Source organism: Coregonus lavaretus (assembly GCF_964263955.1).
Source record: "Coregonus lavaretus genome assembly, chromosome: 26".
In the NCBI taxonomy this organism is placed as follows: Eukaryota; Metazoa; Chordata; class Actinopteri; order Salmoniformes; family Salmonidae; genus Coregonus; species Coregonus lavaretus.
In genome coordinates, this window is record NC_140013.1 from 10,367,182 (window position 1) to 10,380,694 (window position 13,513).

General features: G+C 43.8%; 2 protein-coding genes across 2 annotated transcripts; both read right to left on the reverse strand.

The window, feature by feature from the left end:
- Positions 1–469: 469 nt before the first annotated feature.
- Positions 470–4,352, reverse strand: LOC311102195 (forkhead box protein A1-like). Its single transcript, XM_084143448.1, has 2 exons — positions 4,188–4,352; positions 470–3,228 (listed from the first exon to the last, which is right to left on the reverse strand). The coding sequence occupies exons 1-2, from the start codon at positions 4,257–4,259 to the stop codon at positions 1,969–1,971; spliced, it is 1,332 nt and encodes a 443-aa protein (XP_083999574.1). The 5' UTR covers positions 4,260–4,352; the 3' UTR covers positions 470–1,968.
- Positions 4,353–11,161: 6,809 nt separating this feature from the next.
- Positions 11,162–13,471, reverse strand: LOC311102188 (interferon regulatory factor 2-binding protein 1-like). Its single transcript, XM_084143438.1, has 2 exons — positions 11,476–13,471; positions 11,162–11,247 (listed from the first exon to the last, which is right to left on the reverse strand). The coding sequence occupies exon 1, from the start codon at positions 13,389–13,391 to the stop codon at positions 11,496–11,498; it is 1,896 nt and encodes a 631-aa protein (XP_083999564.1). The 5' UTR covers positions 13,392–13,471; the 3' UTR covers positions 11,162–11,247; positions 11,476–11,495.
- Positions 13,472–13,513: the final 42 nt, after the last annotated feature.

Genomic DNA, 13,513 nt, shown 5'->3' on the forward strand with positions numbered 1-13,513 from the left:
ATGACAAAACAAAACTGCAATTAGAGTTTTTTTAATGCCTAGAGTTATACTTTTTGTTAAAATGTGAAGGCACCCAATCCCAATTGAAACACTCTGTTGTGAGATTATTCACTGGCCATCACAATACAGTAGTGTCTCGAAGCCTGGCCCAGTTTATGTTGGGGCCAGAGGGCCAGCGTGAGTTCGACACTGTTTAGTCTAACCCACCCAAAAGTCACATACAAGGGTCATTTGGTAGGGAGCTGTTTCAACAACCCTATACAATTCAGCTGGACCTGTCCATCCTGCAGCAAGACCTACATCACAGAGCCTCTGTGTTACCATCCAATTGTAAATATAAACAAAATTAACATGTAAATGACTTTTATATGAGAGGTATTTGATATTTTTTTTTTGTATTTGATACGTCTTTCAATTATTTTAAAGGATTTTGTAAAATAACATACACCCATTTCATCAAGTTTATAGATAATTTCACATATATATTTATTTCAACGGAACAGACAACAATCGTGTTTCTCCCCAAGGTTTTGCTTTATAATAAGAAAAACATGAATCATTCAAATCCCAACATTCAAACCATAAACAAGAACCTTACAATATATACATTAACATACTTTTCCAAGTCTGAAAAGCAACATAGCTTAAATAACAAGTATTTTTTAAACTCAAATACAAGAAATAAGAACAGTATTTCTGACCTGAAACTCATGGTTTATCTTTCAAAAAGTCTTCCTTCAGTGAACGTTCAGTTATTGGTCCTCCATTATCAGAACATCTTGAAAGGCACTTTGAGGATGAGGGTTGCAACATAAAGCTCAATGTTGCGTTGACATTGTTACAGTGATCCAATTCTAGTTTGCCATTTGCAGTAAAAAAGGTCATTACATAGCATTGTTGTAACACACACTATCAGGGCCACCCCAGCTGTGCAAAAATGGTGGGAACTCTCGTGCAAAGTACTGTATGTAAATGGTCCTCTTAGTGCATTTCCATTCAACTCCTATCTTAGTCACTGACATACCATAGCTCCTCTCCCTCCTAACCCTTGGTATGGTGTGTAATATAATGTGAAGCAATTCCAAAATATCCTATGCCATGAAGAGCTGTGGAACAGCAGGCTCTCATCATTGATAATAAAAGGGTCCTCAGAAAAAGCATGTTTTAAAACAGACAAACAAAGCTGAAATTATATTTACCACAGTTTCATCCCTTTTTAAACAGACTTCATTTTTTCTTTAAATGGATACCTGGTAAAATAATACAAGAAATGTCTCTCTTATCAGTAAAAACAACAGTCTTCCACCACTTGTGAAAATGAACCATGGCAGCTACATGTGTGTTTATGGATATGTATTTGAAGAGATTAAAACAGCATATTAAAAATAGGAATGAAGCATCATGTTGTAAAATACAACAAGAATCCCCTGTAATGCAGTAACAACTGCTCGAAGCAGTAACTTGAACCTTTTCTCACTCCCACAATCCCTCAAATTGTTTCATGTCACATTTGTTTTGTAACTTGTCAATACAGCACTGTACAAGATATATTAATTTTCTTCCCTTCATAAATAAATGCACGTCCTCTCCCCCACTCCATCTATTTACAATGTGTACAACCCAAGTAGTCCTGCTTGTCTGTTTAACAAACCAAAACCCAGTTTGAAGTAGTCTAAAAAAAAAGACCAAAAAAATGGCAAAGGAGGGGAAGGCCTTCTGTGTGAATGTATGAATGGATCAGTTTAAAGACCTGATGATTGGGTGTCTATCCAGCACTGGGTTTTACTTTTGTCTTCTACTTCCTGTAACTGCAGGGTTTGGCTGATCAACTGTGTATTCAGCACTGCTAAATGTTATTTGGTCCCTTGTGAGTAGCCCTTCAATGGCAGCCATCTTACATTTTGGGGTTTCAAGGCTGCTAAAAGTCTGTGTCAGCACCACTTGGCTGTGGTTCAGAGGGCCTCCATGTTAGGAGGCATTGAGGACCGAGCGGCTGTAGAGGGTTTGGTAGTAGGCCCCAGAGTCCATGGCCGAGGGTCCCGCGCTGTCGTAGATCTGCTTGGCTGCTATCGGAGAGGAAGAGACGTAACCGTTGTAGGCCATCACCTGGTCCTGGTAGGTCTTCAGATCCATCTTCTGCTCGTTGGACATGAGGTTGGTGATGGAGAAGGGGTGGTTGAAGTTGTAGTGGGGATCCATGGCCTTGAGAGGGTCGCTCTGCAGGTCCAGATTATGCATGGCGCTGGGGTGGAGGTGAGGGCTGCCTCCCATGACCTGGGAGTGGAGGAGAGGGGCGGAGGAGGAGATGGAGGAGGGCACGGAGGAGGGGATTGCCACCGGGGTGCTCTGGATGTGGGACTGGGGCTGTGGGGGGCAGTCCAGCTGGACCATGCTCCTCTGCTGCTGCTCCTCTGAGGAGGAACCAGGGTGGGAGTTGTCAGAGTGGGCCGAGTCAGCCCCCTCCGAGCCCCCCTCTGGGCTGTGCTCCTCCAGCAGGCTATCTCCATGGCCCCCCTTCCCCGAGCCTCCCTCCTGGGACTTGCCAGACTTCTTCGCAGCCTTCTCTTGATCGATCTTGAAGCGCTTCTGGCGGCGCAGGTAGCAGCCATTCTCAAACATGTTGCCTGAGTTGGGGTGCAGGGCCCAGTAGGAGCCCTTGCCGGGCTTGTCGGGCGAGCGGGCCACCTTGACGAAGCAGTCGTTGAAGGACAGCGAGTGGCGGATGGAGTTCTGCCAGCGCTGCTGGTTCTCGCGGTAGTAGGGGAACAGGTCCATGATCCACTGGTAAATCTCATTGAGGGTGAGCATCTTGCTGCCGGACTGCTGGATGGCCATGGTGATGAGGGAGATGTAGGAGTAAGGCGGCTTGGCATGGGTCAGTGATCGGCGGTAGGGCTTGGGCACCTCCTTGGCCCGGTTGAGGGAGGTGGGAGAGGGGTAGCTCAGCTGGCTCATGGGCTGGCCCATGTTCTGGTAGTGGGAGAGGGAGCCCAGGGAAGGGGCTGGGGAGCCCAGCTGGGAGAGAGAGCTGTGGTTGAGGGATGAAGTCACTGGGGACAGGTTCATATGGTTGGCCCCTACGCCCATGGAGGCCAGTTGACTGTTGAGCCCAGAGCTGCCATAGCCCATGTTCATGGTGGCTGGAGAACCAGCTGGGTTCAGGTTGATGTAGCTGTTGATGGTGCTCATTGAGCTCATTGAATTCATGGCACTGGGAGAGGAATACATCTGAAAACAAAACAGAAAAGAGTTGATTTAGTCATTTAAAAACAAAAAATATAGATTTGTAGGTTTAGACAATAAATAATGTAATTTATTTTTGTGTCCAAAAGCCAGTACTAATGGACAGCATCAATGGACAATGATACCATTGGTGCTAAAGGGACATGGATTTCACATAGCATTGTTAAACTTGAAAATGCGTAACATGCGCGTCATGGATTCCTTCCCTTTCATTTAGTAGCTCTCCTTCGGCACTACTAAGTGCTACAAAACCAAAGCAAATAAAACTAACTTTTTTACGAAACTTTCCAAAATATCTGACCATAGGCTATCAGTGTATTAATACGTTTATAAAAAGGATCCCAGATCCGTAAACTACACAATCATCCAAGTAGCCTAATATTTATTTGAGAGCGTATAATATTGATTCAAGACAGGATTTCAGTTGCCTTTAATTTAGTCACGAATTTCTTGGGGGAAATGTATAGCTTATTTAAACTTTCGGAGGTAGCCTACGTTAATCAAATTAACTACTAATTTAATTTCCGAGATGCTTTATCATTCACATAATTTGCATATTTAAATAGTCCATAAGTGTGAGTATCAACAGACTAGGCAATTCATTAATTTTTTTAAAGATAGATTTTATGTAAACAGGCCTCTAAATATCACATACACAATTTCAACAGGTCACACAATAGACAAATTGAGCCAAATCATATCACATCAGTGTAATTATATGTTGAATTGTAAAATTCTAACATTACTATATTAAAGATAAGAAGTTGCAGCCACAATTATGGAGTGAAACATCCAAATCAAGCCATTGTGTTAGTAGAATACTGATCTTTCGATTCAATAACTTACTTTTAAGAAACTCTAGAATAGACTTTAAACAAACATATATCCAGCATGCGCACACACATAGCCCATATGGTAAACTTATACATAAAAAGTGTTTTTACCTCACTGGCTTCGCTGTAGAAGGCATTCCACTCTGGCAGTTCATGAGACTCCATCTTCACTGAGCTCAACATCCCAAATTCAACTTTTTATAGTAAGAAAATATATTTGAGCGAATGAAAGACTGCAAATCCTTGTTTGAGTGTATAATAGCTTTGAGTCTCTGCTCAAAATTCAGGACTCCAGCAAAAGGGGTCAAATTAAAATCCAAGATAACGAAAGAGTTCCGCTGACTAGATAGAATAGAAAAAAAAAATAAACAAGAACTGACAAAAATAAAAATAAATCTTCCTCGGGCTATGAGTGGGTCTTTAGTGAAATGTCAATATTTATTCGTCGATTTATCAATCATCCATCGTTTCATAATCAAGAGTAACAGGTTATTTATCTAAAGCAGACTTGCTCTTTGGGGAACGCTAGATCCGTATGAAGTCCGCAGAATGCTCCCGTGCAAGCCCCGGTCCGTGTGAGTGAGTCAATGTACTATGGGCAAGTACAGTAAAAGTTGGACGTGCCTTCTTAAAAACTCAGGTAAGGTCCCGCCCCATAAGCGAATTTGAATATTGTCCAAGGCAATTTGAATATCGTAAAAAGACCTCTCTTGCCCCCTGGTGAGGGTGTATATTGGCACGGGACAGACACATCCATCTCTATTGCAGCATGCATCCTCCACTTCTTGTCTACAAACTGCTGCTTAACCGTCTCTGGATGCAGACATGCCACTGATTGTAGGCTATTTTCATCATTTATTTTACACCACAATTATAACCACAAAACTCATTTATGGCTTTCAATTATTAGAATATGAATTTATATTGCTTTTTTTCTTCTTTAAAAAAAAATATTGCTTCAAACTGAGTCGTCTTCCGATTGACTTCAATTCGCAGTCAAACTGATGATCAATCTGTAACTCAATGGAAATTAAAGACCTTTATTTGGCTCTCATTTTAAAACACTTGACCAAAGAAAATATCAGCTCAATAGGTCAAGATCTGAAATGAAGAAGGATTATTGCAGGCCTTGATGAGGTCTTGATGTGGTCAGGGGTATAACCTTCTCACGGGTTAAGCTCATCAGTGGGAGGTCTGATAGGGGAGCCTGATGTGACTGACCAGTGTGAGAGGTGTTAATTCCCCCGACTATCACTTCTCTGGAGCGCTAACGGCTTGGGAACTTGACTTCTCAGAAACACGTTGGTTCCCAACTCCCATAGCCTACAATCTTCCTCGTTATAGACCTGCACAGTTTTAGTCCAATTGAACGCCACATGAACGAAACATTGAATTATACGTGTGCAATACAGGCTTACATTTTAAGGTAAATTAAGTGATGAATATATTGGCAAAATGAAAAAATGAAAAAATGAAAAACAATAAATAATGTAGACCTAATCCAATGTGTAATGTAGGTCTATCCTTGGCCTGATACAGAATACACACCTCGTTGTCAAGCGCAGACAGTAAAATCTGGATGTCAATGCATTTCCTACTTGCCAATGAATGGAGCTGTAATGATGCGCATAGGTGGTCGACAGGATTAACTGAGAAAAGCGCTAAGGAAATACGCAGGAAGGAGACGTCGCGTTCAGCGCAATACGCAGAAATAGCTTACTCCGGGACACTTTGGTTAAAAAAATAATTGAATGTATGAAAAACAACATAATTAATAAAAAGTTTCAAAACAACCTAATTCGTTTATTTAGTGATATTTTTGATTTCACAGTAATACCATGAGGACTATAGCAAAGCATGATCCCGAATTGGCCTATTGGTCTTAACACTTCCAACGATTTGCGCCTATTTGCAAACCGTTGTCAGGTCGATTAACACATTCAATGGGATAACACATGGCTGTCTGTAATGATAGTAATTATGCTTTATAGAACAATGCTTTCCTAACCAAGTATATACCTACATGATTCAAGTAGGCTATAAGCAACACATTTTAGCACTGCTTTGAACAATTACATTCAGGCAGGGGCCAACATTTGATTGAACTGTTCCCAAGGCCAAATACACATTGCTAGGCTCTATTGTATTGAATCGAAAGCCAGCTATTTCGATAGACATAGATAACCCGTCCAATGATTCTACAATATGGAGAGCTTTGGAGGAACATGCTACGCGCGCTGAAACGTAATGCGCAGACAGAACTACTTCCTCATTAATACTTTGCCTTTAAATTGTCTATTCCCCCAACACACATCCCTACATCCTTCTGCAGGTCGGCCGCTTCTAATGCCAATGTGACAGTAGATCGTTCATTAACACCCCAATAATTAGCTAACAATAGCTTTAATGAGTTGACACTAATAGAGGAAGCCAGAGATTTCAATATGCTTTCTAGTGGGGGGAGTTATGATTGAGATTCGCCCTCTACAATATCGGCGTTGTACAATTAGGCTAACCTTTGTGGGTTTTAAGAAGTGTATGCCTACAGTAAAATACATTGAGAAACAAATGTCTCGATCATCACATAACAGAACACATTATCTAAGTGAAATTATGGCCAATGTCAAATACGACGCCATCTAATTGATGAATCGGTAACTTTGCCATTTCCCTCCAATATAGACAACCGCCTAGAAAAAAAATTGGAAAATGAACTGCCCTCCTGGTAGGCTACAAGAAAACAGTGGACTATAGTTCACAACATCTCTCAAGTCAAGCTCTGCACAGGTTAAAGTGCGCCATCTACTGGACATAGCAAGACAATGACCATTGAGCGTTTCATTGCAACACAGCATATAACCGTGGTAGTATTATTATTATTATTTTTATGTATGTATGCTTCAATTTTTTGGTCAATTACGTAGACGCTTCATGAAAAATAACAAATAAAAAGTTACATTTACATCCAATGAACAAAACAAATTATATGAAACGAAACTGAAAGTTGCATGAACAATTAAAAGGGACATCCAATCCTATAGCCGACATTCAGAGTAGGTGTCTATTCCAGGAAAATGTAAAAAAATAAAAATAAAAAAAAGACAGAAATAGGCTAGTGTGGGAAAACATGTAGAAATACAGTTGGAATACAAGCTTTAACCTTGAACTGTGTTGGGATAAGCAACTACAAAAACAACTCAACAGGAGTCCATGGCAGACAGGACCATATAGGACCAGAATGATAGAAAGGTCGGCACAAGACAATCCAAAACAATCCTTACTATTTTAGGGGCCAAATACAAAAGTCCATAGACTTCTACTTTTATATGGATTTTTTCAAAGTGCTTTCAGACAGAGGATGCCATTAAAGGCACTTGAGGAAAGTTGCATGAACATATCAGTGCTTTTGTTGGAAATTCCTTTTTTGTTGTACGAGCTACATTTGACTTACAGTATCCTATTTTAGATAAGTAATAGGCCTAGGCCTATTTTTAGTACTACATACACTTCCAGATACAGCTATTCGTGTACAATATGCATGTTTATACAGTATACATTCATGTGATCAGCAATGGCTTGATGTATTGTCCTCATTCAATTTCATATTAACACATGCACATGGTAAGGTATTGATTGGCACCAGCTTTGCAAATTGGTAATTAAATTAATATATTAATTTTGCTGACAAACATAAAAGGTTAAGGAAAACCTGACAGAGAAGTATTTTGATTTACATGTATATATTATCTTTTAAACATTTCAAAGAGTTAAGTTCATACGTAGAACAGAGCATACGATAGGGATATTATATACTTTTTTTTATCACAATTTCATGTGGATCATGGGAAACAACTTGAATTTCAGTCAATATAGAAATTCCTTTAAATTAAACATCTTAAAGTACACAATATTAGTTCAATCTTTACACCCTCTACAACTTCAGTTAACAGATAACATATAACTATCCTAACAAGAACCATTTCACCCACTATTTCCCTGGCACATATTGAAATAATAAAGTCATTTAACACAAAAAGAATAAGATGACAGTATTGAAATATACAGGGCCTATAGAAAGTCTACACCCCCTTGAACTTTTTTTCACATTTTGTTGCGTTACAAAGTGAGATTAAATTTGATTTAATTGTAATTGATTTAATTGTCAATTTAAGTTTACCTAAACAAAAGGGGTGAATACTTATACAACAACTATATTTTTGTTATTTAATTTGTATTAATTTGTTAACATTTTTAGAATGTTCTTTTCACTTTGCCATTATAGAGTATCTTTATGTAGATCGATGGCAAAAAAATTACAATTACATCTATTACAATCCTACTTTGTAACGCAACAAAATGCGATAAAAAATGTCAGAGGGGTGTAAACTTTCTATAGGCACTGTATGTCTACTTTAGCATGAATCTTTGGTTTCTATGCACGTGTATAGGTTACTCAGTGGTACACACCACAAGCTGTATTGTATCAAAACTATAAATTGCACATCTATTACCATCGAGAGAGATGGTCTTACATTGTACATTCAGTATAAAATAGAGAGGTATCCATCCCATTTCATACATGCTGGATAAAGCATCTTTGGTGGGCACTGTGAAAGACATGTCAGTTTCTGTCTTATAAATCAATGGCGTGACATACACTACCAGTCAAAAGTTTGGACACACCTACTCATTCAAGGGTTTTTCTTTATGTTTTACTATTTTCTACATTGTAGAATAATAGTGAAGACATCAAAATGATGAAATAACACATATGGAATCATGTAGTAACCAAAAAAGTGTTAAACAAATCAAAATATATGTTATATTTGAGATTCTTCAAATAGACACACTTTGCCTTGATGACAGCTTAGCACACTCTTGGCATTCTCTCAACGAGCTTCACCTGGAATGCTTTTCCAACAGTCTTGAAGGAGTTCCCACATATGCTGAGCACTTGTTGGCTGCTTTTCCTTCACTCTGCGGTCTGACTCATCCCAAACCATCTCAACTGGGTTGAGGTCGGGGGATTGTGGAGGCCAGGTCATCTGATGCAGCACTCCATCACTGGAGGTGTGTTGGGTCATTGTCCTGTTGAAAAACATGTGATAGTCCCACTAAGCCCAAACCAGATGGGATGGCGTATCGCTGCAGAATGCTGTGGTAGCCATGCTGGTTAAGTGTGCCTTGAATTCTAAACAAATCACAGACAGTGTCACCAGCAAAGCACCCCCACACCATAACACCTCCTCCTCCATGCTTTACGGTGGGAACCACACATGCGGAGATCATCCGTTCACCCACACCGCGTCTCCAATTTGGACTCCAGACCAAAGGACAAATTCCCACAGGTTTAATGTCCATTGCTCGTGTTTCTTGGCCAAACCAAGTCTCTTCTTCTTATTGGTGTCCTTTAGTAGTGGTTTCTTTGCAGCAATTCGACCATGAAGGCCTGATTCACAGTCTCCTCTGAACAGTTGATGTTGAGCTGTTTCTGTTACTTGAACTCTGTGAAGCATTTATTTGGCCTGCAATTTCTGAGGCTGGTAACTCTAATGAACTTATCCTCTGCAGCAGAGGTAACTCTGGGTCTTCCATTCCTGTGGCGGTCCTCATGAGAGCCAGTTTCATCATAGTGCTTGATGGTTTTTGAAAGTTCTTGAAATGTTCCGTATTGACTGACCTTCATGTCTTAAAGTAATGATGGATTGTCGTTTCTCTTTGCTTATTTGAGCTGTTCTTGCCATAATATGGACTTGGTCTTTTACCAAATAGGGCTATCTTCTGTATACTGGTTGAGAGAATGCCAAGAGTGTGCAAAGCTGTCATTAAGGCAAAGGGTGGCTATTTGAAGAATCTAAAATATAAAATATATTTTGATTTGTTTAACACTTTTTTGGTTACTTCATGATTCCATTTGTGTTATTTCATACTTTTGATGTCTTCACTATTATTCTACAATGTAAAAAATAGTAAAAATAAAGAAAAACCCTTGAATGAGTAGGTGTGTCCAAACTTTTGACTGGTAGTGTACATTAACTGCTGGTTTGAGGTCGGTGACAGTCAAAGTCAGTTTTATGTAAAGCGCAAATGTGACGCAAAACAAAACAAAAAAAGGTCACAAGAGGAACAGTCCAAGTCTGTACGTTGCTGTAGCATTTAGTGAAGTCATCAGTCTTTCACATTGCCACTCAGATATCTTTTAGAAAGATCTCAAATCACCTATAACAGGGACTAGATGAAGTTCATACTTCCCAACCATGGTCCACTGGTTTATAAAGTCAGTGACTAATACTAGTGACCAATACTAATGTAGATAAGTTGATGTTTGAGGGACAAAGGGGTGAATTAGGTACTAGATGTGAGCTGGGGGTGGGGGTATGGTCACCCCCTAACCAACCAGACAGTGGTGTGGTATTGTAAGGCCCGCCCCATGGAGGTGGAGGTGTATGATGATTGGCTGCGCGTTGGGGAGAACCTGGTGGATTGTCGTGGTGATTAGCTGCGAGGTGGGGAGAACCTGGTAGATTGCCGTGGTGATTAGCTTTGAGGTGGTGAGATCTGGCGGACTGTCGTGGTGGTTGGCTGTGAGGTGGGGAGAACCTGGTGGATTGCCGTGGTGATTGGCTGTGAGGTGGGGAGAACCTGGTGGATTGCCGTGGTGATTGGCTGTGAGGTGGGGAGAACCTGGTGGATTGCCGTGGTGATTGGCTGTGAGGTGGGGAGAACCTGGTGGATTGCCGTGGTGATTGGCTGTGAGGTGGGGAGAACCTGGTGGATTGCCGTGGTGATTGGCTGTGAGGTGGGGAGAACCTGGTGGATTGCCGTGGTGATTGGCTGTGAGGTGGGGAGAACCTGGTGGATTGCCGTGGTGATTGGCTGTGAGGTGGGGAGAACCTGGTGGATTGCCGTGGTGATTGGCTGTGAGGTGGGGAGAACCTGGTGGATTGCCGTGGTGATTGGCTGTGAGGTGGGGAGAACCTGGTGGATTGCCGTGGTGATTGGCTGTGAGGTGGGGAGAACCTGGTGGATTGCCGTGGTGATTGGCTGTGAGGTGGGGAGAACCTGGTGGATTGCCGTGGTGATTGGCTGTGAGGTGGGGAGAACCTGTTGAGATTGTCGTTATCTGTCTGCAGGCTCCAGGCTGCAGCTCCACTCAGGCATCAACAGCCTTCTGTCCAGACAGACATCACATAAACAAACAGATTAATAAATAGTAGGCTGACCACATATCATATAATATACTGTATCATAAAGCATAGGATACATTACACACGTATAAGCATGTCACAAACACTAAATTAGCCTATGGCCTAGCTACATAGAGAATACTTTGGCCTAAAGACTGACTCCAAGACAACAAATTCAAAGGAAACCAAGATGTAGTGAAATTGCATCTTACAGTCAGGTGTCCCAGAGGATTTAGGGGTCGCGCTCCTTCTTCACCTTGACATCTCCAGACAGGATGGTAGCGATCTCTCCCTGCATGAAGGCCCAGGGCACATTGGAGCCCACCAGGGGACACCTCTCTCCACTGGGGCAGAACACCTCGCTGCCTGCCCCCTGGCTCCGGATGAAGTCTCTGGTGCAAGGGAAGCAGAACTTATGGGCCGCAACCGAGGGGCACTGGACAAAGTGAGTGTCCTCTAAGCGCTCATGGCAGATGGTGCAGCAGAGAGGAGGACCAGAGGAGCCGGAGGGGTCCCCTGCTCCCTGGTCCGAGGCCCCAGCCAGGGGGAGAGCTGCTGTGGTGCCCCCTGCAGAGTTGCTGGCTCCCTCAGGTTCCCCGTTCCTGGAGGCCAGGCGCCGCTGTTGCCCCGCAGGGCAGGCTGCCGTGGGGCTGCTGCTCCGTCTCACTGCCAAGGAGGAGTGGCCCAGGCCTCCACCACCACTACTGCTGCTACTAGGGGCCTCTCTGGGTGACTGGCCGGCGGCTGCACCTGCGTTGTCTGCCACGCTCATCAGGGCTGTGATGGGGGAGGGGTCGCTGCTGTGGGAGTGGGAGGCCGAGCCCTCCTGGTGAGGAGGTGGCTGGCTAGCGCTGGGGAGGGAGGAGGCAGCTAGGTGGATAGCCATGCCCGGGTACATCCCCATGGGCCAATACTGCCGTAGCTGCTCCTCTGTGGTCACCACTTCTCCACCCTGGGGCTCCGGGGAAGCCTTCCTCCGCCGCCCGCGGACTGGCGGTGCAGAGCGGGCCATGTGACACAGCGCTGTGGGCAGCATGGAGCAGCTGGCGTCCAGGTAGGGCTGGGGGAGAACGTCAGGGCCGGGGGTGTCCTTAAAGGCCCGTACCGCATCACTCAGCAGCTCAGAGAGCAGCCGCCAGTCCCCCGCGCCATGCCTTTTCTCATACTCTACATACTTCAGGCCCAAGTTGATCATCTTGTTCCCAGAGTCTTTCTGGCTGTCGTGGAACATCTGCTTGACCAGCGCCGCCAGGCTGGAGAACATGTTCCCCGAGCCGCACGGGTACTCCGCAAAGATCTTCAGCTCAAAGTCCAGCGTCAGCTTGGCGTCGAAGGCAAAGATCCGCCCCACCAGGCTGTGGTCCTTCTTGAAGCGCACATTGAAGGGGGTGCAGCCGGAGAGGGTGAGCAGGGCCCCTCGTACAGCCTTTGGTCGGCCGGCCCAGTCGTCTGCTCTGTTCCGTACGCTCTCCGACAGCTCTGCCAGAGCCTCTGCGTTCCTCTGCTTCTCCCTCAGCTCCTTCTCAAACTCCGGGCTCAGGAAGGAGGCCACACCCATGCCCATGCTCAGCTGCCTCTTGGTGATCTCATTCAGCATGGGGGCAGAGAGGGTGAGGGGGGTTCCCCCGACTCTGGCATTTAAACCAGGCACAGTTGCTAGCAACCCGTGCGGAGACCCCACAAGGCCTTGTGTCATTAAATTGGGCGGAACTGTACCCACCATGGGTCTTCTGGCGTTGTTAGGGTTCTGTCCACTGACGTCTTGTTGTGGGCCCCCGTCATCTATTCTGTGTAGACCGTTGGGGAGCCGTGCTGGGGCTCCGTAGTCCCCTCTTCCCCTTTCAAAGCGTTCAGGAGGTGGCCTGCCACCCTCCATAGGTCCATCTCTCCCACCTGGGTCATGTTTAGTGGGCTGGGGACCCGGGGACCTGTCATCCTGCATAACATGAGTTATTTTCAACTGCCTGGCCGTTTCTATGAGGAATTCAATACGGTCTGCCCCTTCATAATTCACACAGCCTCGGCAGACAGTCTCGCTAAAGTCCCAGATCATAGCCCATGGCATCTTGGGCAAATCGCAAAGGTAACAACACCACTGCCGCCTTGAAGATGACTGGGAGGAGGACATATTTGATAGGCCCTTTTATATCTTTCTCGCTTTCTGAGGTCCTGATTAAACCGATTTAGCTTTCAGTAGTTCAGAAACAATCGCCGCTTCTGTTACTTCTCAAATACCATAACAAATATGAT

Excerpts from the sequence above, each read along its gene's own strand:
- LOC311102195 (XM_084143448.1), bottom strand. The coding sequence starts at position 4,259 with ATGTTGAGCTCAGTGAAGATGGAGTCTCATGAACTGCCAGAGTGGAAT. Across the intron at positions 3,229-4,187 it reads TCTACAGCGAAGCCAGTGAG|ATGTATTCCTCTCCCAGTGC; the intron begins GTAAAAACACTT and ends TTTTGTTTTCAG.
- LOC311102188 (XM_084143438.1), bottom strand. The coding sequence starts at position 13,391 with ATGTCCTCCTCCCAGTCATCTTCAAGGCGGCAGTGGTGTTGTTACCTT.